Raw genomic sequence first — 23,642 nt, forward strand, 5'->3', positions numbered from 1 at the left:
TACAAACCCAACACACAGGACAGAGAGGAATACAAACCCAACACACAGGACAGAGAGGAATACAAACCCAACACACAGGACAGAGAGGAATACAAACCCAACACACAGGACAGAGAGGAATACAAACCCAACACACAGGACAGAGAGGAATACAAACCCAACACACAGGACAGAGAAGAGTACAAACCCAACACACACAGAACAGAGCGGGGTACAGACGCAACACACGGAGACATAGAGGAGTACAGACGCAACCCAGAACAGATAGGAGAACAGACACAACACACAGGACAGAGAGGAGAACAGACGCACCACAGCTCAGCAAAGTGCTCCACCATTTCCTGCAGTACACCAAAAAAAAAAAAAATTGTATTCTTCTTCTAGTAAACATCAAAAGCCTAACATCAGGAAATAATTTACCTCCACAGACTCGCCGTTGAAAAATGAGATTAAGTGATTATGTTCAAAGCGTAATTTTTCCCCGGAATCTCAAGAGTGTTGCCGCAATAACTTTACGCTTCCTGGAATTGTGATGCGGCCGCGGAAATAATGATATAATCTACTAAAGGAAAGGCAATTTACCTCAACATGAAGCTATTTACTTTTTATCAATGAAGAAGTCTGCTAAAAAGAACGAAAATTAGAGAACAGAGATAGAAGAGATAGAACCGAGAGGAGAAAAACAGTAAGAAGAGAAAGAGAACCACAGATACAAGAGAACCAAGAGGAGAAAAACCAGAGATAAAAGAAAGAAAACCAAAAAAAGAGAACAAATAAAAGAGAGAAACAAAAGAAAGACAAAAGAAAGAAAACCAAGAAAAAAGAACCACAGATAAAACAAGGAGAAACAAAACAAGAAAACCAAAGACAAAAGAAAAAAAACAAAAAAAGAACCACAGATAAAACAAGAGAAAGAAAACAAGAAAACCAAAGACAAAATACAGAAAAACTAAGAAAAGAGAACCAGACACAGACGCAAGAGAACAGCCGTGAAGGGAAACAGCAGAGAGCAAAAATAGCAACATGAAGGGATCGTAAGCCGCCTCTCTACTGCCGAAGGGTGCGTGTACGACTTGCGTGGGAGGAGGTGAGGCTGCTCTGTGCTCCTCCGCCGCGCCATCCCGCCGGCCCGTGAGCACCATAGACGCGGGGTTAGCCAACAAGTCCCATTAACGGTAAATTAGTGACGCCCGCAAGGAGATAACAGGAGAGGTGGAGGCGGAATCTTCCTTTAACGGCGCATGCGGAGCTCCGAGCACTTGCCTTGACGCCTCGTTGGGATTAGTACGCAGGGCAGGAAGGAGAGTAAACCAGGGTATTAAGATGAGGCGAAAGAAAGTAAACTATGAATTTAAAAGAGAAGTAAAGTAGGAAATTAAAAGAAAAGTAAAATAGGAAATCAAAAGAAAAGTTGACTAGGAAATTAGATTAAAAGTAAGATAGGAGATTAGAAGACAAGTAAGCTAGGAAATAAAAATGAATCGTAAGAAATTAAGTACTGAAAAATTAAACTAGGAAATTAAAATGAAAAGAAAACTTGGGAAATAATAGAAAAGTAAACTTGGAAATTACAAGAAGAGTGGACTAGGAAAATGAGGCAAAATAAACTAAGTACTGACAAAAGAATGCTTATCAGTCGTTACAGCTAGATTGAACATGCGAACCTCTCCTTTATTTTCCAACATATTATTCTTTCTGATATGGGTACTAAAATGCGGATGTACCCTTCCTCCTATTTTCATATCGTCCAAGAGTGTCCACAGTACAACACCGCTACCCTCAGTCCTGTCGCCCTGAGAACGACGCACACACACCAGTCGGCGTCGCTTGTATCACAGGAAGGACTTTTAGTGGAAGAGCGTTGCAAGGCGTTCATCGGCGCGGCGAAATGAAGCCTCCCCGAGGAACCCACTCCGGCCATCCTCCTCCTAGCGAAGCACAATAAATATCGCCTCTTCTCGCGTCGCGCCGCCCTAAAAGCCAGCCACCACCGCCCCACTCAAGCCCCGTCCCCCTCACAGCCCCCTTCCGTTCCGCCCTGCCCCGCCCCGCCAGGACCGAGGGGCCGCGACGCAGTGCTGGCGGTGGCCTGAGTGGATGGGCGTAAAAATGTATTTTTAAAGATGTTTTCTTTTTCCGAGGAAGGAAAAGTAATTACAGGAAGCTTTGATACTAAAACCGTGTGAGCTGATGTGAAGCCAGAACCGAGTTTTGTGACAACGAAACGAATAAGTCTGAAAATGCAGTGAATGAGTCCAGTGTATGTGTGTATATATGTATTTATATCCGTACCTATCCCTTCCCGTTCCCAGCACGTGTGTGTCCATGTCTGTCAGTCTGTAAATACGTAAGCCGTTCAGTGTCCATTAGTCAGCCTGCTCAGAGGAAAGATCAAGGATGTATTCTGCGAAAGTCATCAGTACTTGTGTGACGGTCGCGGTGCGGGGCCGGTAATCCCTCGCGCTAAGAGATGGACCGGGAACACACGCGTCACGGCATCAAGGGGACACACACGCCGTTGTTATCGTAATACCTCGGCTCCTTACCTCTATGGACGTTCGTTTCGGGGATCACTAAGACGGGACCACCGCTAAGCAATCCTATTAGCCTCACGAGCTTACTCATTGCCTGGTGCCGAGCTGATTGGCCGTGGAGCCGTTACCATGGCGATGAAAGTCCCAAAATATACGAGAACCACGAAGCTGCTTTCTACTCCGTATGTTCCTTTTTTTTTTTTTTTTTTTTTTTTTTTTTACAGCAGAGGGGTCAGTTCAAGGGCATAAAAAAAGGTAACAAATGTGAAAAAAAGCCCGCTACTCACTGCTCCTAAAAAGAGTTAGAGGAGTGGCCGAAAGATTGTGGCAGATTGAGCTTATTTGTGACACTCCCGAAGACACTAAAGACACTAACACCGCGAAGTGGCGACTCTTGAAATTCTTATGTCTATTTGAATACCCGGAGCCACAAAGGGAAGAATTTAATTAACGTCTTCAGTCAAGTTATTTAAAGTCTGTGAGGATTCAGATTCAGTTATCACACTCTTGAAAATCTTATGGCTGTTATATCAGCTGTCTGACTCTTGAAGTTCTTTTGTCTGTTTAAATACCCGATACCACAAAGAAGAATAGTTCGTCAACGTATTCAATCAAGGTATTTAAAGACTACGAGGGTTCATTTTGTCATTACCATAGAATTAGAAGAAAGGAGATAGGGAATAGAGAATGCAGGTTGGAGAAAATGGAAAAGAAAAGGAAATGTGGGTCGGAGAATGTAGGAACTAGGAACTGTGGGTTAAAAGAAATAGGAAATAGGGAATGTGGAATGCGGGTTAAAGTGAAAAAAGAAAATAGGAATGTGAACTGTCAATTTGTATCTGTCATCTTTTCTCATCTTCTGAAAGCCCGAAGGCACAAAGCAACGAACTGAACCACTGTATGTAAGGTGTTTAAGGTCTGTGACGAGGGCAGATTTAGTCATTACAGAGACTTATAAAGGTCTGAGGTCTGTTGAACACCCAAAGCCACTAACCAACTTATTTAATCAGCGCCATGCATGTTATATCATCCTTGTATTTACTTGAAAAACAACAACATAATCTTAACCGTGTATCCAGGTTGTCTCGCATTATTTTCCAGCGAGTTACATTCTTGCTACACTGAACATTGCGCATGCGGTAATAAAATGTGTAAAAGTTTCATATTCTTCGCTGCAGGATTACACGGAAACAAAAATTAAATGATGATGTCCTCTGAGAGATTTTCCGAGGCTACCTGAGGATCTGCGGCGATCAGAGCGGAGAAGCTGATAAAAGACGAAGCGAAGAAAGAGGAGGAGAGACAGGAGGAAGGAGGCGAGGAAAAATGGTGTATCTAGCGCGGGGAGGAAGGGAGAAAATGCGAGAATGATGAAGAATTAACAACGCCAAGTCAACGGAAAATCCACAAAAAGAGAAATTGAAGAAGGCGAAGGAAAAACAGAGAGGAAAGGAGGGGAGGAAAAATTCACCGTATAGTGTGGGAGAGAAAGAAGAACAGACAACAACAATGGAAAAATAAGAACACAGAGTAAGCGAGAAACTGATAAAAGAGGAAATGAATTAAGAAGGAGAAGGAAAACCAAAGAAAGGAGTCGAAGAAAATCTATAGCAAGTAATGTGAGAGGAAAAGAAGAATAAGTGATAACAATGAAATATTAATAACACCGAGTCAGCGGAAGAACTGCTGGAGGAGGAGATTAAGAAAGCGACGGAAAACAAAGAAAAGGAGAGGAAAATTTCAACGATTAGTGTGAGTGGGAAAGAAGGACAAGTGCAGAGGATGAAAAACGAAGAGCACGCGGGGTTAGCATAAATAAGGAAAGTCACTATGAGAAAGGAAAATATACTTGATGTGAGTAAGAATGGAAAAACTGAAAAAAATATTACTCGTTCAGCTTGGAAAATAGGAAATGTGGGTTGGAGGAAACAAAGAGAGGAAGGAAATAGGGAATGTGGGTTAGACGAAATAGAAAGCGAGTTAGGAAATGGGGAAATGGGGGGTAGAAAATAAAAATAATAAGGCAATAGGGAATATGGGTTAGACAAAATAGGAATAGAGATAGGAAGGAGAAAATGCATGTTAGAGAAAATAGAGAATAAGGAGATAAGAAATAGGGGATATGGACTGGAAGGAAGAGGAACTAGGCAAAGTGTGTGGAAGAAAATAGTGAATGCAAGTTTGAGGAAATAGAAATAAGGAATGTGGGTTGAAATGAAAAAAAAAATGCGAACCGTCTATTTGTATCTCTTCTTTCTTTCAGTCTGTTTATTTTTTTGTTACCAGTCTTATCAGTGTCTGTCTGTTGGTCTCTTTATCTATTTGGATGTGCCTAAATGCCTGTCTGTATGCCTGTATGTTATGTCTCTTTCTCTCTCTCCCTCTCGCTCCCTCTCTCCCTTTCTCTCCCCCTCACCCTCTCTCTCTCCTCCTCTCCCTCCCTCTTTCTCCCTCTCCTTTCCCTCTCTCCCCCTCTCCCTCTTTCTACCTCTCCTCTTCTCCCTCTCTCTCCCTCCCTCCCTCTCTCCCCCCCTCCTCTTTCTCTCCCTCTAAAATGTCCATTCCTACCCATTCACCCTTTACGAACACAAACAATCACGGCGTACGGAAGGGATCGCCGATATAATACTCCATAAAATCTAAACCAATTGGACACTTCTCGCCAACGCCAAGCTGATGACGCCTTTAAAGTATTCACGACGCTAATGAACAGAAAGGCTCCGGGTGATAAGGGGATCCGCCACATTGGAGTTTATAAGTTTATTAATACCTTCGTTTGAGTGGCGTAGAGATATTACCGTTGGTTCAGACCCCGACGCCGCCAAGGGAAGGGAATGAGCTGTCACCGACCAACACATTTCTCTTGATTTAAGTGGATGGTTGGATGCTTCTTTTTTTCTTTGCAGTAATGGAAAAAGCTCAAGGGAAAAAAAAGAAAACAATGAAAAAAATGCCTAAGAATAGGGAATGAACTGTCACCAACCAACACATTTCTCTTGATTTAAATGGATGGTTGGCTTTTTTTTTTTTTTGCAGTAATGGAAATCGCTCAAGGGCAAAAAAAAAAAAAACTATGAAAAAAAGCCCGCAATTCACTGTTCCTATAAAAAAAGTTAAGAATATACGTAAATAAAGTCATGAAATAAGCTGCTAAATGTTGCTCCCAAATGACGGAAAGAGGAAGGAGTTAAATAACGGAGGAGCATACACTTTATCCTCTTACTTAAGCCTTCTATAAGTGGCCGTCAGCTGCCTCTTAAAATAATACTCACACTGACCCGTTGCGACATTTATCCGACTATCTTTTGAAGGCTCAAGCAAATGCGCGAAGTTTGAAAGATTAAATCCCTCTCTGAAAAATGATTCTCTCTCTCTCTCTTCCACTCTCTCTCTCTCTCTCTCTCTCTCTCTCTCTCTCTCTCTCTCTCTCTCTCTCTCTCTCTCTCTCTCTCTCTCTCTCTCAATAAATCGTTACCTCATTGCAACATTTCCCTTCATTAAATCACGTATCCGGTGTGTGTGTGTGTGTGTGTGTGTGTGTGTGTGTGTGTGTGTGTGTGTGCTATTAATTTTAGGAGAATTCAATTTGTAAATCTTTCATTATAATAAATCAAATGAGATTATTCAATTATTTTCAGTGATTAAGCAATCCATCTTTTGATCAGTAATATATTGGGTGTTAGAGAGAGAGAGAGAGAGAGAGAGAGAGAGAGAGAGAGAGAGAGAGAGAGAGAGAGAGAGAGAGAGAGAGAGAGAGAGAGAGAGAGAGAGAGAGAGAGAGAGAGAGAGAGAATAGGATATGGAGGAGTTGGAGATTTATTAATATGAGAAATAACTTACTGTATAATCCTTCCTTCCTTACATCCTTCCCCTTTTCCTTACCTCCATTCCTTCATATCCTTCCCTTCCTTCCTCCTTCCCCTTCCCTCCCAGTAACATCACTCTCCCAACATCCACTCCTTCATTCATCCCTCCCTCGGTCCTCTCCTTCCCTTCTTCTCTTATTCACGCTAACACCACAACCCTTTCCAACTAACACAGTATCCCCTTTCCTACCAACACTCTTACATTCATCCTTTCCTCTCTCCCTTTCCCCTCTTTCCCTCCCTTCCTCTTTCCTCTTCCTCCTTCCCCTCCTTCTTTCCTATGTCCTCCCTTTCCTACCTGCACCCTTCCATTCATTCTTTCCTCTCTCCCTTCTTCTTTCCCCTCTTTCCCTCCCTTCCTCTTTCCTCTTCCTCCTTCCCCTCCTTCCCCTCCTCTCCCCCCTCTTTCCGTCTCTTCTTTTTTTTCCTTTCTTTCATCCTCCTTCTCCTTCTTCTTCCCCTCCTCCCCCCCCCCCTTCTTTCCCTCTTCCTTTTTCACTTTCTTCCATCCTCCTTCCCCTTCTTCTGCCCCTCCCTCCCCTCCTCTCCCCCCTCTTTCCCTCTCTTCCTTTTCCCCTTCTTCCATCCTCCTTCCCCTTCTTCTTTCCCTCCTTTCCTCCTTCCCAGTAACATCATAAAGCCGGCACAAGCTACGCCATCCGCCCCTCGCCCGCCCGTAACAGCGGCCTCGCATCAGGGTAGCTTAGCCGGACGTGCAAGCCGCCGCGGGGGTCTGGCGGGCTACTCCGTTCTGCGTCACCAGCGGGGTTTACGGAAGGCGCTCCACCCCATGCGGGAAATACTAACCGACCATAAGTAAGAGTTTACACCTTAGCACTTCTAGGGGAGGCGGGGAAAGGGGGGAAGGGGGGGGGGTTGAGATGGAGACCGGAGTAAGAAAAGGAAGCGGATGGAGGAAGTGAAGGGAAATGGAAAGGAGAGAGAGAGATGTAGGAAAAACGTATAGAATGGAGGAAGAAGGAGGGAAAAGGAGGGAGGAAGCGTGGGAGAAAGAGAAGAGGAAAGAAGAGGAAGGGAGAAGTGAGAGAAGGGGGTTGAAGATGGAGAATGGGAGGAGAAGGAAGGAAAGGAAGTAGAGAGAGCAAGCGAGGAAGAATAAAATAAAGGAGAGGAGTAAGGAAAAAGTTTGGGAGAGAGAAGAGAAAAAAGACTGAGAATGGAAGGAGTTAAGAAGTGGGAGAAGGGAGGGAGGAAGATAAAGAGAGAGATAATAGAAGGAAGAAGAAGGGAAGAGGGAGGAAAGATAGGTGGGGAAGACGAAGAATGGAGGAAATATGATGAATAGAAAGAGAACGGAGAAATAAAACGAGGGAGAAAGGAGAGGAAGAAAAGGAAGACTGGGAAAGGAGGAAGGGGATACGGAGATTGGAAAAAGGAAGGAAAGGAAGAAGAGGAAGGAAAAGAGGAAGCGAGAAAGAATAGAGAGGAGGTAGAATGGAAGGAAAAGGGTTAAGGAGAAGGATAAGAGAGAGAGAGAGAGAGAGAGAGAGAGAGAGAGAGAGAGAGAGAGAGAATGAGCGTTCCGGCGTGAATGTACAAAGAATGCGCGATATTGAGGTGGAGGTGGATGATTATTTGAGAGAGAGAGAGAGAGAGAGAGAGAGAGAGAGAGAGAGAGAGAGAGAGAGAGAGAGAGAGAGTAAAAAACTAACAATAAGACAAAATAACCGAATCATAATCTATATTCAACGTACTAATCTATCCCTTACATGCCGGTACTTCCCCTAACAACAACAACAACAAACCCCTAATATTGCAAAGTTATTTATTAGGCACCATATAATATTCCCCTCACCAACACTAAGGCGGAGAATATTAATGTCATCAATACTAAATACACCACGTCGACTGGGTCCCTATTAGCTTGACATTCTAATTAATAGGGATAGTAGACGGTTAACTTATATCAGGTGAACTATAGAGAGGATATTGATGCACCAACACACAGAGGTAGTATAGGAAATGGCCGTTCGTTTCTCTTTTTGTCTTTGTTGGGCTTCTTATTCTTCATCTTTTCTTTGTATAACCTTTTTCTTCGACATTTTCTTCTTGTATTTCTCAGTATCGGTAGGATTTCTCTCTCTCTCTCTCTCTCTCTCTCTCTCTCTCTCTCTCTCTCTCTCTCTCTCTCTCTCCATTATCTTTTCTTTATAATCTTTTCTTCAACAGTTTTCTCTCGTTCTCTCTTTCATTTTCTGTTTCTCTATCTCTATTTCTCTTTATTTCTGTCTATTTCTCTATCTATCTATATTTATCTATTACTCTCTCTCTCTCTCTCTCTCTCTCTCTCTCTCTCTCTCTCTCTCTCTCTCTCTCTCTCTCTCTCTCTCTCTCTCTCTCTCTCTCTCTCTCTCTCTCTCTCTCTCTCTCTCTCTCATCCTCCCCTCTCCCTCTCCCTCTCTCGCCCTCTCTTCTTTAAGGTCCCTCTGGAGTGCCTCAGTTCCGCTTCATCAAACAATTATGGTTCCCACTTTCCCTCATGAAGAAAATGTTCCTCTTACTCGAATTTTAATTACCGCAAGAACTGATGACATTGGTCTCTAATAGGAGGAGGAGGAAGAGGAGGAGGAAGGAAGGTAATTTAGAGCCTGGGAGAGTATAAGGTAAAAAGAAACAGGAGGAGGAGGAGGAAGAGGTCAGTTGAAGGAGGAAGACGAGGAGTAGGAGGAGGAGGAGGAAGAGGGCAGTTGGAGGAAGACGAGGAGGAGGAGGAGGAGGGAGGTAAAGTAGTGCAAGGAGGAGTAAGAGGTAGAGACAGAGGAGGAAGAGGAGGAGGAGGAGGAGAAGGGTCAGAGAAAGAAAAGAAGCTGAAAAAGGACTTGAAAGAGTAAAGAGTAAAGAGTAGAAAGACAGAGCAGCAGGAAGAAGAGGAGGAGGAGGAGGAGGAATCAAAAGAACGAGAGGCAAAAGGAAGGAGGAGAGAAAGGATGAGCAGCGAGGAAGAAAGTTGGATTGAGGAGGAAACGATTGCGAGGAGGGAGAAGGAGCGAGAAAAGAGCGAGGAGAGGAGAGAAGGAGAGAAGGAGGCTTGAGGAAGGAAGGAGGAGGAGAGCAAAGAACAAAGAAGAAGATGAGGAGGAGGAGGAGGAGCAGAAGAGGAGGAGAATAGAGAAAGAAATGGCCGGTAAACGTAAAATGAAGTCCAGGAGAGTAATAGAAGAAGATTAGTGAATAGTTAATACGTGAATGAATAATGAAGGGCTAACCAGAGGAGGAGGAGGAGAAGGAAGGAGAAAGGAAGGTAATGGAGATGTAGATGATAGAGAGAAAGAGAAGGACGAGGAAGAGGAGGAGGAGAAGATTAAAATACGAAGCTGAGAAAGATCTTGGAAGAGCAAAAAGTAGAAAGATGAGAAGGAGGAGGAAGGAGAGAGGAAGGTAATGGAGATGTAAATGATAGAGAAAGAGGAGGACGAGGAAAAGGAGGAGGAGGAGAGAAGAAAACGAAGCTGAGGGAGATCTTGGAGGAGTAAAAAGTAGAAAGAGGAGGAGGAGGAGGACAACCTAATACTTTCTCTTTAGTCCACGTGATGCCGGAGGAAAGGAGGAAAATGGGAGGAAACTTGTGGGAGGGAAAGTACCGGGCGAAGGGAGACTTTTGTTGAAAATTGACTCTCCCTAAACCAGCGGGCCTTTGTGTAAAAACTTTAACTCTAGTTTTATTTTGCAAGAGTTTCTATTAAAAAGTTCATGTGAAGGGTGGGAGGGAGGATGAAAGGAAAAGAGAGAGAGAGAGAGAGAGAGAGAGAGAGAGAGAGAGAGATTTTTTTTATATAGTTTCGGCCGCACAATCCAAGACTTACCGTTCTAACTAATGTGTATTTCAGTTAACTACAACAATAAACTTATAAAGGGATTAACAGTGTAGTTCATAATATTTTGGGCAAAGTTAGTAGCTACAGGAAAGAACAGGAATAGGAGGACGTTCATCTTTCTTATAGTATGTCAGTCTTCAGCTTAAGAATTACCAAACAAGAGGCAATGCGACGATCGATCAAAACAACATTGAAAGCAAACAGACAAACACAAACGGACAAGAAAGACAGATAAGTAGACATGCAGACACAGGTTTAATTTTCTTGGTGTGTATATGGCATTTTTTACGGCACAGGAAGCTTCTCAAGGCCAAAAACAAATGAGATAAAAAAAAAACCGCTAATCGCTGCCCTTATAAAAGAGAGTATAAGGCTGTGACCTCCTGTATTTGCACCACAGTTTGAGTCAGGACCAAAATAAACACCATGAAACGTTTCTCCGTCGGAAGCTTCAGTGTAAACGTTTAAGTCAACTCGGCTGGACCCTCGCGACACAAAGCCCTGGGACAGCATTCTCAAACGCTGCACTGCTTACACACACATTTGACAGGGCTTTCGTAGGAGTTTGGGGCATTTCCAGAGGTACCTTTATGACCCTGGTAGTAGTCTGACTCTTCTTATGTACCGTGAACGTGAAAAAAACACACGTGAGAGACCATTTCAACCTTTGGAAACAGTTAACGTGAGAAATGAAAGCGTCTGAGCATTCCAACCAGCCGCGCCTGTCAGCCACGCACGCTCTGGGCAAACAGCTGGCCATGGCGTGCGCGGATTTACATTTAGGTGCGAGGCGTGTAAACCCTTGAATCTTATATGACTCTGCTATTGGAAGCCGGTGATGGATGTCGCCGAGGACTGCCATTTGACTTCACAGCCGATATAGATGAAATGTTGCCTTTCTTGGTATTCTGTGAACTCGGTGTTGTGCAAGCGTCCGTGTGGTTTGGCTACTCGGGTTACGGTGATGGTATTGATGTAGCAAGTTGGATTTCTGGACGGACATGAATTTCTTGGTATTGATGAGATTATAGAGAACCCTAATGATGGTGATAAATCGTCATAATTTTACTTTCCAAATGCAGGAGCAAAACAAATCATCATACGTAATAGAGGATGTTTTTTTTAGTTGAATTTCTGGACGTACATGATTTCCTTGGTATTGATGAGATTATAGAGAACAGTAATAACGTTGATAAAGCGTCATATTTTTACTTTCCAAATGCAGGAGCAAAACAAACCATCGTACGCAATAGAGGATGTTTTTTTGTCCACAGTAATTGGATTTCAAAAAGAGTCAGACAAAGGCGTAACAGAATTTGCATCATACGAGACTTGAAACCATCATTTGGGCACCTTCACGCTCCAATGGTCAGTGGCCGCTTCTTTTCTATCTATAATGGGAGTATATGGTATAGCTGCTCGTTGCCTCCAAGCTCATCTCCGGCGCATTAGCCCTTCAGCCTGTGGTCGGTAAAAAAACTCTTCACTCTCTTGGGTTTCTTTTGCTCCTTCATTTGTACTTCTGCAATAACTATTTGTCACTCGCTTCAAATCATTCCGCGATAGCTGTTGACTTTCTTTTCCTTTCTCTCACAACGCTCCCACCTCTCACTTCTTCCCTCCTCCCCTCTCCTTTCCTCCTCTTGCATCCTTCCTTCCATTCCATATTTCCTTTCCCTGCTGCACCCTTTCCTCTTCCCTAACCCTTCCCCCTATCCCACTCCCAACCCTGAACTCTACATCACTTCTCTCCTCTCGAATCCATCCCTCCTCTCACATCCATCCCTCCTGCATCCTTCCTTCCATCTCACGCTTCCTCTTCCTCCGTCCCTGCATCCTCCCCTCTTCCCTCATCCTTCCCCCTATCCCACTCACAACCCTGAACTCTACATCACTTCTCTCCTCTCGAATCCATCCCTCCTCTCACATCCCTCCCTCCAGCATCCTTACCTCACGCTCCCTCTTCCTGCATCCCTCCGTCACTCTGATCCACGTGTGTCCCCTCGCAGAGCAACGCTTAGGAGGCGCTGCCCAGAGAAGGTACGCCGTCGCCCCTGCTCACTCCCTGCTCGTGGCTCCCCAGATACGCTGCACGCCACGCTGCCGCTAAATATTCATCCCACGATTTGCATACAGAATGACAGAGTATATCACGCTTTCATATTGCCTATAAGCCCGTGATAATTTTTGAACGGTGATTAATTCAAGTTATTATGCGACCGTCGGCGGTAATTTATTCAGCTCCCATACAGCGGCGAGGAATAACGTCCAGCTTCACCTATTGGCGGACGTGGATACAGACCGTTATAACACACACACGCACGCACACACACACATGGAAACACACACACACACACACACACACACACACACACACACCGTAACCCTCACCCGCCGCCTCGTCAATTATTATCATCGATCTCGCTTCTTTTCATTGGCTGGCGTGTTAAGTTCGCTTCGATTACCGAGGGAGCGCTGAACCGTTTACACTTGTTGACGCTCGCTTTTTTTAGTAGAGGTATGTAGCGAGGTGCAGTGTTGGCTGAGTGTCTTGTGTGTGGGGGAGGGGGTGAAGGGATCGTGTGTGGTGGGGGGGAGGGAGGTTAATTATGTGTTTGGAGAGGTTTAGGTGTCTTAGTTTGTCTTTTTTGTATGTAGAGGTATGTACGTAGCAAGGTGATGTGTTGGTTTAGTGGCTTGTGTGTGGGATGGGAGATCGTGTGGGGGTGGGAGGGGAATTTTGTGTGTGGAGGGGGTTAGGTGTCTTAGTTTGTCTGCTTGTGTGTGGGATAGGGGATCGTGTGTGGGTGTTGGGGGGGGGGGGGAGATGAATTATATGTGTGGAGGGGGTTAGGTGTCTCAGTTTGTGAGATTGTTTTAAGGAGAACATTTTTATTATTTTAGATGATAATGATAATAATAGTAAATCAAATAGGTATCAAAGATTACGCTGCTTTTTTTAGACCACTTTTCTGATCAAAGTATTTTGTCTAGACTTTTAAAACAGCCATGCAAAGAATAGCTTATTAGAACCTACCTCTCTGAAAGCACGGTAAAAATAGGAAACAATAAAAAAAACATGCGATAAAAAATAGGAAACAATAAAAAAACATGCGATAAAAAATAGGAAACAATAAAAAAAAACATGCGATAAAAAATAGGAAACAATAAAAAAAACGTGCAATAAAAAGATAGGAAGCAACCAAAAACATGCGATAAAAGATAGGAACAATAAAAAGATAGGAAGCAACCAAAAACATGCGATAAAAGATAGGAACAATGAATAAGATAGAAAGCAACCAAAAACATGCGATAAAAGACAGGAACAATGAATAAGATAGAAAGCAACCAAAAACATGCTACAAAAGACAGGAAACAATAAAAAAAAGTCTAATCGTAACCCCCGCAGCACCGCAAGAAGATACGACCCAATAAAAGTAGCTGGTAAAATTTCAATCCCTTCCCTTTAATCGGCCCAAATTTCCAACTTTCTGAGCGTAACGATTTGATGGAGACAGTTCTGCATCTGGGTCACTCAGTACGAATAGATCGATCGCACCATCTGTCAGTTCCTCCTTTAAAACCTCTATTTTCTCCTTCATCATCATCATCCTCTTAAACACCCTACTCTTCTCCTTTCTCCTCCTCCTCCCCTACTCTTCTCCCCACTCCTCCTCCTCCATATTTTATCTTCATTCTCGCCCTTGCACTTTTCACCGGCTTTTTTCTTCCTCTTTCTGTGATCATAAATAAAAAAGAATACATTAGGAAAAATTTCGAAGGCAGTAAAAGAGATCATGTTGAAAGTTCACATATATACCCTACCTTCTTTACACATTAACCTAACCTAACCTAACCTAACCTTAAAAGAAAGTATACAGAGGAATGAATATATATTGATTTTGAGATACAGAGAGATAATATAGATATCCCACCTCTGTACCTTCTTACATTCGTTCGTTAAAAGAAAGGTTATATAGAAAAGAAGAAAGATTAATGTGAAAGACAGAGAAAGAAAGATATAATGGCGAACGTTCTGGGCTTATGAGCGTTCGTGCAGATCCATCAATTTTTACGCTTTGGGGAAGGCACGGTGCGGGTTGATAACAATAGTTAGTGATGCTTGCCTGTTGTGACGCCTTTCCTTGTTGTTATGCTCTCCTCTATCCTCTCGTGCTATCGTTAAGTCGTAAGTGAAGCAATGGTCTATCACTATTTTGGAGTAGGAACGATATGAGTTAGTGATAATGGTGGTAGTGGCCTATAGTGACGCCTCTCCTTGTTGTCCTCCTAATGCTATCCTCGAGTGGTGTAGTTCTGGTGTCTATCGTAAGTGAAGCAATGAGTGACGCCGCTAATCCTCCGCCGTTCACGGGAAAGAGGAATCCGTCACTGAATTGAACCTCGCGTAAATCACATCCCCGCGCGGTGCAAACTCTGATTCTTTTATTCAGCGGCGAGAGAGTGCGGCTGGGAAAGAGTGAGTGTTGAGTCGCGAGGAAAGGGAGGAGAGAAAGGAATGGAGAGGGAAACAAAAAGATGTGGATCAGAAGGGAGGAAAAGGAAAGACAGGGAGAAGAGAAACGAAAGAATGTTGGTCAGAATGAAGGAAAGGAGGAAGAGAATAGGGAGAAAGGAAAGCAAAAAGATGGAGGTTGGAATAGAGGAAATTGAAGAAAAGGAGGAAGAGAAAGGAAGGGAAGGGGCACAAAAAGATTATAGGTCTCAACAGAGGAAAATAAAGGAAAGGGAGGAGAGAATGGAAAAGAAGGAGAGCAAAAAGATGTAGGTTAAAATAGAGGAAATTGAAGAAGAGGGAGAAGAGAATGGAAAGGAAGGGGAGCAAAGAGACGGAGGTCGGAATGCAGGAAAATGTACTGTACGAAAAGAAAGTTTGCCAGTAACAGAGGGAAGGTGAGAGAATGAAAGGAAAAAATATAAAGAAAATATGTAGAGCAAGAAAGGGAGAACTAAAAGAAAAAGAATTGGTAGAAAGGATGCTTTTCAGAATAGCAAAATATTATACTTTGAACATAATAAAAAAAAATCACACACACACACACACACACACACACACACACACACACACACACACACACACACACGATTTTCAGAATAGCAGAATAGTATACTTTGAACATAATAAAAAAAAAAATCACACACACACACACACACACACACACACACACACACACACACACACACACACACACACACACACGATTTTCAGAATAGCAGAATAGTATACTTTGAACATAATAAAAAAAAATCACACACACACACACACACACACACACACACACACACACACACACACACACACACACACACACACACACACACACACACACACACACACACACACACACACACACACACACACACACACACACACACACGTATATCCAGTTTTCTTTTCCCCGAACGGTATATATTTTTTTTCTCTTGAAGTTAGAAATGCCAGTGACGATCTTCGTGGATTTTGCAGGAGAGGAAACGGTGGTCGCTCGACTGCACCTGATCGACGCGTCAGCACCAGGAGCAGGAGAGGAGGAGGAGGAGCAGTAGTAGCGGCAGCAGGAGTAGAAAGGTGAGCAGGTGAACTGGAATTGATCAGGGGACGCCACGAATTCACTCAACCATTTCTACTCATCCACTTACCTTGCCTGACTCATCCATTTACCTCGTTACACTTATCCATTCGACCGCACCCACCCTGCTTGTTCCACCTATTTTTCTTCACCTACTCACCCAGTCTGATGCACTCACCCTTCTTTCTAAGCACCCTCTGTTCACTCACACACTCAGTCACTCAACCACCTTGCTTCATAACTTACCCAACTTATTTACCCAGCTTACTTCTTCCTACCACCCTACATTATATAGCCACGGCGGTGGCGGTGGCTGAGTGGTTAGCGTGACGGCCCCGCGTCCAGGAGCTCCAGGAGGAACGCGGGTTCGAATCCTGGCCGCCTCACAGCTGAGGTTTTTCAGTCACCGCCGAGTGGCCTAAGATTACCCACATGCTGGCCTGAAGACCACCCATCAACCTGGGCTCTAGATAACCTCTCCAAAGAGAGGCTCAAAGATGAGTCCCGGGGGGGCAGCATGAGCCAACACAAGATGGCGCCACTATAAACACTCGCCTGCGCCAGAACGGGCTGGGCCGACCATCAGGATCCATCGGGAAGAAGCCTATCGGCGCAATAGGCCGCGACGGAAAAAAAAACTGCTCTCACTAATCAATCAGCCTTGTCTAACCTAGCAATACAGTCTCTCCCAGCAGCTATTCGTAAGCTTATCAATTCTCCATAAGACATCTATTTTGCTTTCCTTAGTCACCCTCTCTCTGGCATCCACCCTGTCACTCCCCTCCCTCCACACACACTCGAATGTGTGTTCTGCACCCTAAACAAAACCCGATAAAAAAAAAAGATTTGTTGCCTATCGGAGACTAAATCCTTGAGTAAACCTTTGTAAAACCGAAAAAAATGTTAAGTCTAGTTTATCTTTGTTTGTAAAAATGGAAACAGACACAAAGACCAAAAGCAGAAATAGTTGCCAGCACTTCAGCGGCCACGGACAGGGAGGAAACACTAGTTTTGCACTCTTCGCACAAAAGTTTTCCCGCGAGAAGCAGAAAGTCTTACAAATACATCGCGCGTGGCAGTGTTCGGCCGCCAGTGACCCCCCCCCCCCACACACACACACACCTTTCCCTCTCCCCCCTCCCCCCTGTTGCTACTTTCCCTGCTCGGTGGCTGTAAGGAAAAATCAGGAACGGTGAATATTAAATCTTTACTTTCCCAACTCGGGATTATGCAACACGGTACTTCTTTAGCTTCTGTTGTGTCAAAGGCTGTTCGATTAGTTCGCTCCGCCTTTGAAACATCTGTGTGGGACTTACATTCGGATCCTATTGGCGTGTGCGTTTGTGTGGTGTGGTGTGGTGTAATGTGGGTGGGTGGGTGGTGTAGGGGGTCTGTATGTGTATATATAACCATTAATTACTAGCTTCATTGTAGGTTGGGGGCGAAGTCTCAGCACCAGGCCTCAGCAGCTCGGGCAAGGATTGGACCCGAAGTCTGCCGCCCCGAACACCTGCCTGACGGGGACACAGGTAAGTAGAGTCTGTTTTGAATGGTGTCCTTTTCTCAGTTTCGTAGAATTACATATTTTCAAAAGGTCCCGTTGTGTTTGTCCTCTGGGAATGTGCTTGTTACTGAACTGTCATAAGTTATTAATGGAAATATGTTAAATATATTCATGTCAAAAAAATGTTGATAGCTTGGACGGGCTTCCGAATCAAATATGTATGGAAAAATATGCATAACATTACACGATGCAACTAAATTCCCTATATTAAACTGTCACATTAATAACAAAACATGTCAGGGTGGGGGGGTTGTCCTTATCGCCCGACTCCGATGAGAGCGATAATGAGTGCTTCGTTGTGTCTGTCTGTCCGTTTGTCATTTTTTCGGCCGATAATGAGTGCTTCGTTGTCTGTGTCTCCGGGTATCTTTTTTTCGGCCGATAATGTGTCCTTTTTCATCTGTGTCTGTTCATGTGTCTTTCTTTCGGGCGATAATGAGTGCTTCGTTGTCTGTGTCTGTTCATGTGTCTTTCTTTCGGGCGATAATGTGTGCTTCGTTGTCTGTGTCTGTTCATGTGTCTTTCTTTCGGCCGATAATGTGTCCTTCGTTGTCTGTGTCTGTCCATGTGTCTTTCTTTCGGCCGATAATGTGTCCTTCGTTGTCTGTGTCTGTCCATGTGTCTTTCTTTCGGCCGATAATGTGTCCTTCGTTGTCTGTGTCTGTCCGTGTGTCTTTCTTTCGGCCGATAATGTGTCCTTCGTTGTCTGTGTCTGTTCATGTGTCTTTCTTTCGGGCGATAATGAGTGCTTCGTTGTCTGTGTCTGTCCATGTGTCTTTCTTTCGGGCGATAATGTGTGCTTCGTTGTCTGTGTCTGTCCATGTGTCTTTCTTTCGGCCGATAATGTGTGCTTCGTTGTCTGTGTCTGTTCATGTGTCTTTCTTTCGGCCGATAATGTGTGCTTCGTTGTCTGTGTCTGTCCATGTGTCTTTCTTTCGGCCGATAATGTGTGCTTCGTTGTCTGTGTCTGTTCATGTGTCTTTCTTTCGGCCGATAATGTGTGCTTCGTTGTCTGTGTCTGTCCATGTGTCTTTCTTTCGGCCGATAATGTGTGCTTCGTTGTCTGTGTCTGTTCATGTGTCTTTCTTTCGGCCGATAATGTGTGCTTCGTTGTCTATTTGTCTGTCTCTCTCTCGGTCGGTCTGTGTATTATAAAAGGAATAAGAAGAACGATGAGAGATGAGAAGAAAGAGAATCAGTCAAACAAACTCATTATCCAGTTTCCAAAGCAGTATTCAACATTGTCTTCTCGTCTCCATGCAGTCACAAAAACAGCAATTACCCTTAAGAACAGTTTTGGAGTGTGTGTCCCGCCGCGTAGCACAAGCCATTGCCTCCCCGCGCCCCTCTCGCCCCATCACAGCCCTCCAGACACTCGACACAACAACACACATTTTCGTGGGGTGTTGCGGGAAGCTGTTAATCGCGCCTCCCCGCACCGTCATTGTGTTGTACTGAAACTGTTTTAAACCCACCTCCCGGCCGCGTTTTTCTACCCACAGTTGTTGAGTGTGTTGTAAAGCTAATGCTGACGAAATGAAAAAGCTATGCATATTTTTGTGTGGAAGATAGTGGAGTCCCCGCATCACTGAGAACATTTTATATTACCCCTTGGTCTCTATCCGCTATACATCCAAAAAAAAAAGTCATCGTGGTTATGTATAATTAAGTATCGTTATATTTAAGATGACTTCATTACCGCACTTTCCTCACGCATCATTAATCAGTTATAATAATCCCTTTAAGATCCCACAGTTATGAGTTCAAAAATTACAATCGCTCCCCTCACCACGCCATCCCTCACCCTCAACTATAATGCCGTCGTTAAGGGACACTTGCGGCCGTAACTATTTTCATAACGTAGAAGCGAAACAGTTTACAAAAGGAGAACGGCTAAGCATTTTATAGGCGGTGAGCGGGGCCGGAAGAGAGGTCATGCGGAACCTCCTGTTATGAGGCGGGAATGAGGGCGTTAGCGTGAACAAGCACGTGTTTAGCGCTATGCTTGGGCTGGACGGGGCGGAGACGGCAGCCGGACACGAAGAGGGCGTCGCGGCGGTTCCGTGTGGCTGTTAACGCTTATGACAGGACAGGACAGAGAAGGTGAAAAAGGTGGCCTGTGGGTGCGGGCGTAGTTATCTGATGCAACGTATATCAACTTATATTTATAATTAATCGACCACCCCAGGTTACGGATAAGGGATGTACAGATCAAAGTTTGTAATGGGGAAACACACCCAACTCCTACAACAGGGCATGACTATTAGAAAAGGATATTCCTCTCCACCCGAAATTGACCTCTCTTTTGGCTACTCTTTATTTTTTACTTTTGTGGGAGAGGCGAGTAGCGGGCTTTTTTTTTTTTTGTACTCTTTTTGTTGCCCTTGAGCCGTGTCCTTTGGTGTAAAAAAAAAAAAAATCTGGTCTCTCAAGATTATTAAACTCAGTCAGGGCGTGATGGTAAAAAGTGTGTGCGCGTAGTAAGCTGAGGGAGACTATATTAACGCTACTATAAACTACTATTTTTTTCTATTCGACCGCTCCCAGTTACGAAGGGAAGACGTTCAGAACAGCATATACATCTTTTTTTTTTATTCTCCTTGCATTAGATTGCTTATTTATATCTCACTGCTTTTTTTCTTCAGTTTGTCCCCTGTTTTATTTTCCTGCTTGATTATTCATGACACTTTCTCGTCAGGCTGTCGCCCATCAGCGTCCCCTTGTAACTTTTGTCCTCGCCCCTCGCCGGAGCAGCAAGTGTGGCAGCGTCGGCGTGCCCGGTGTGTTCCCTTCACTCACAGCGCCATCAAGCAGCACAGGTAGCGGCCGCTCGCTGCGGGTCGCTGTGTAACGCAGCAATACGAGCTCATTCGGGCCCCATCCGTCCCTTCGTCTTGGCGGATTCAAACCCTTGGCGTGAACGATCCAATCAAGGCTTCCAAGGACCAAATCGCCCAGGAATTGGTTCGAACGAGCCATTGAGGGTAAGTAACTTTGGAATAACATACGTAGTTGAGAAAATAATAAATAATTTTGGTGGTTTTATTCTTATTGGATTGACAAATAAGTCCAGTGCATAAAACAATATAGGATTGAACTGCATGAATTGAATTATCAGTAGAAGAAAGAAATCGTTGCATTACCTTCTGATGAGAGGTTTTGATATTCCTGACAGAGAGCAGGACGGGACCAGCAGACCAGTCAAGAGAACGTGGATCCTCCGGACGCCACACCAGCCCCTCGTCTCCTCCATCAAGTGTCTTCAATCCACAATTCTACGTTCATATTTTTTCTAATTTTATATCGGTTACTGTGTTCGCGTTTTATATCAGTTACTGTGTTTGCGCAAAAAAAAAATATGGTGTACCTAATATGTTGAGTAGGAAAACTGCTTTCATATTGTTTTTCTAATTTTATATCAGTTACAGTGTTCGCGCGCAAAAAATACCGCAAAACAACTCGCGCTAATCCTACTTTCCAAACCTACTTTCCAAACTTTTTCAAGCTGCCCCTCACACAGTTGCATCTATTATTAGTTTCTTCGTCTGCCTGTCACGACGATGCGCCACAACAGTATGAAGTTAATGAGAGTTCAAGTTCAGTTCAAGCAATTTGTGTCCAGAGTCCGCCGACGTTATTATTGCAGAAATTGATACAAAACAAAGTTGTCTTGATGGGCCTTTCATATAAGTTGTAATTACTCATCTGTTTATGTTGTGGCTGTAATTATCTATCTAAATGGATACATGGACTGAGGGGAGATCCTTTATGTGTCTGTGGGGTTTGTCAACATACTGTGGGGGTGACATCCTGTGGGTCATGAAAGTATAAAAATGGTGTGTGACTTTAGTTTTGTGTGTTAGGCAAGGGTGTGACGACTCTCCCGAGCTATATTTCATCCGTCACTCACTCACTCACTCTCTCACTCTCTCCCACAGAGAGATCAGCCTTGCTCTCTCATTAGGGGACCATTACTTCATTGTTCTTAATTGTTTTGTTACTAGTATTGTTAATATTACACACAGACACACACCTTTCACACACACACCTTTCAATTATCTATCCTATCTTTCTCCTTTCGTTCGTTCAGTTCCTTTCCGATTTTACATAAGTTTTCTGTCTCCCATTTCCCTTCGGTCTCATCTTCCTCCTGCCAACGTAGACACAAGGTAGAAAGCATGATGAATTAACCCCCTTCCTTCAGCCTCAGCACCTTGCCTATTCTCTCCTACTCCCCCGTCACTGGCTGAACACGCTCCCTCGCCCGTGGAAAAAGCACCTAAAGGTCACCATCAGCGCACTGGGGAGAAAAAAGGGACGGCGGGGAGGGTTACTGTAATTGCCGCTGACACTTCCACCCTCGCCGCCGCCCGAGGTCCTCCTAACACTGATCTGAGCCGAGATTCCATTCCGGTGGGTGTGAACTTTTCTTTACTTTTATTCAGTGGTGAGTCTGCGTGTGCTTCTGTATTTTCTTAGTCTGGAAATACGTTATGTTACTGGAAAGGCAACTGTGTACATTCACCTATTCCTATTGTATTAAACACTAGAAACTTTAACGTAATTTTATCTAGAAATTGACGAAAGTAAATTTATTGACGGAAAAGGCGATTATTTTCATTCTGTTGCATAAGACACTCACTTAGCAATTTTGATTATGAATAAGACAAATAAGTACTTTTACCTCTTGCATAAAATACCCATTCCATTTCTTTATCTAGAAATTGACGAAGCTTTAATTGAACGAGTTATTAATTAAAAGCAATTACCCACACACTCCAAAGTTAAGTAAAAGTCTATCTAAACCAATTACATAGTCTGACGTAAGTAATCAATTTTATGTAGACACTGACGAAGCTTTAATTAAATGTGTTAAGTAATTACACCCACAGCAAAATTATTAAGTAAAACAATATATCCACTAAACTTGTTACACCCACGGCAAAATTATTAAGTAAAACAATATATCTCCACTAATTATGGAAGTATCATCAATTGGTAAAAATAGTTAAACGAAATAATTTTACCTTCAACACTGAACAACGATGACAACGACAGCACCAGCACCGTGTTCAGAGTGCAGGTCCCGCGGGAGGCTGGGGCGAGGGTCGTGTGAGAGAGGCTGGTCTTCCATCCCCCTCTCCCCTGGCACCTGTTCTCCCCGTTACACCGTCTGCCTGTCCTGACACCGCACACAAGGCCTGAGGTGGAAAGGAAAATGAGTCCAGAGAGGAAAAAGGGAAGAAGTGTATAAGAAACTACGAATAAATATAAATGAAAGTGATACATGTGATTTAGGTGTATTCATTTCCTTTGGTTGAATGGTTGAAAAAAAAAAACTAGATATGAGAGATAAAGGAAAGCGGGAGGAATAAGTGAAGAAGTGTGTGTGAAGCTACGAATAAATATGAAAAAAAAGTGATATATGGGATTTAGGTGTATAAGGGAAGAAGTGTATACGTAACTACGAATATATATAAACAAAAAGAAAAGTGAATGATATCTCTGGTGAAGGTGTTTTTATTTTACCTTAGTTTTTATTTTACCTTAGGTTGAAGTAGTGTAAACAAAATAAATAGTAAAAGGAGAGAGATTATGTGACTGTGTTTATTTCCTCGGGTCAAGTGGTAGAAACAAATAAATAGCAAAAATAAATAATATAAAACTAGAAATATACAAGAGAAGGGCAGACTATTATACCTGAAGCGTAGGTAAACTTGATGCCTTATGTCTGAAGTTTTCCGTGAAGTTTTGTCCGTGTCTGTCTGTCTCTTTTTGCCATGACCTTTGATGGGGGAGGCTGCACAGAGAAGGTCAAAACTCCTCCCTGCCTGTCGTTTACCTGGCTCGGAAAAATAAAAACAAGAGGTCATAAATTTAACGGCTGACGACCATTACCACAGATTACGTTTAAATAAATCCTAACACAAAACCATAATGCGTGTTTCCAAGCCTGAGAGGTTAAGTTATTCAGGGAGCTTCGTGAAATGCATGAGTGGTGGCGGTGGTGGGAGGGGGGAGGGGTAGCTGCAGGTGGCGATACGAGTGTGGGGGAGGGGGAAGGATATGCTTCAGGTGGTGATATCTGAGTGTGGGGAGGTGGTGGTGTAGCGAAGTGAGGAGGATATGCTGCAGGTGGTGATATCTGAGTGTGGGGAGGTGGTGGTGTGGGCGGTGGTAGGGGGAGGATATGCTTCAGGAGTGTGGATGGAGTATGGGTGGTTATATGGGTCATAAGTGGATGACTGTGG

The 23,642-nt window shown here is 43.7% G+C and overlaps 1 protein-coding gene and 1 long non-coding RNA gene across 9 annotated transcripts in view; one reads left to right on the forward strand and one right to left on the reverse strand.

Moving 5' to 3' along the window:
* LOC126996929 (uncharacterized) overlaps nucleotides 1–22,412 on the forward strand; it is a 145,363-nt gene extending 122,951 nt beyond the window's left edge. For 3 of the 8 annotated variants that reach the window (XM_050857874.1, XM_050857873.1, XM_050857872.1), the window contains 6 exons: nucleotides 7,028–7,216; nucleotides 15,725–15,826; nucleotides 17,262–17,356; nucleotides 20,146–20,375; nucleotides 20,567–20,647; nucleotides 21,596–22,412. In XM_050857874.1, the coding sequence (XP_050713831.1) occupies nucleotides 7,028–7,216; nucleotides 15,725–15,826; nucleotides 17,262–17,356; nucleotides 20,146–20,375; nucleotides 20,567–20,647; nucleotides 21,596–21,730 (832 nt within the window). In that variant the 3' untranslated portion in view covers nucleotides 21,731–22,412. Of the gene's footprint in view, nucleotides 1–7,027; nucleotides 7,217–15,724; nucleotides 15,827–17,261; nucleotides 17,357–20,089; nucleotides 20,376–20,566; nucleotides 20,850–21,595 lie in introns of those variants that run through there. The other 5 variants (XR_007751753.1, XM_050857875.1, XR_007751752.1 and 2 more) reach the window with 5 other exon arrangements.
* LOC126996931 (uncharacterized) lies at nucleotides 21,737–23,235 on the reverse strand. Its single transcript, XR_007751757.1, has 3 exons — nucleotides 23,092–23,235; nucleotides 22,419–22,592; nucleotides 21,737–21,871 (listed from the first exon to the last, which is right to left on the reverse strand). It is a non-coding gene; the product is annotated as an uncharacterized LOC126996931 (long non-coding RNA).
* Between the last annotated feature and the right edge of the window lie 407 nt (nucleotides 23,236–23,642).

Source organism: Eriocheir sinensis, chromosome 11 (assembly GCF_024679095.1).
Source record: "Eriocheir sinensis breed Jianghai 21 chromosome 11, ASM2467909v1, whole genome shotgun sequence".
NCBI lineage: Eukaryota > Metazoa > Arthropoda > Malacostraca > Decapoda > Varunidae > Eriocheir > Eriocheir sinensis.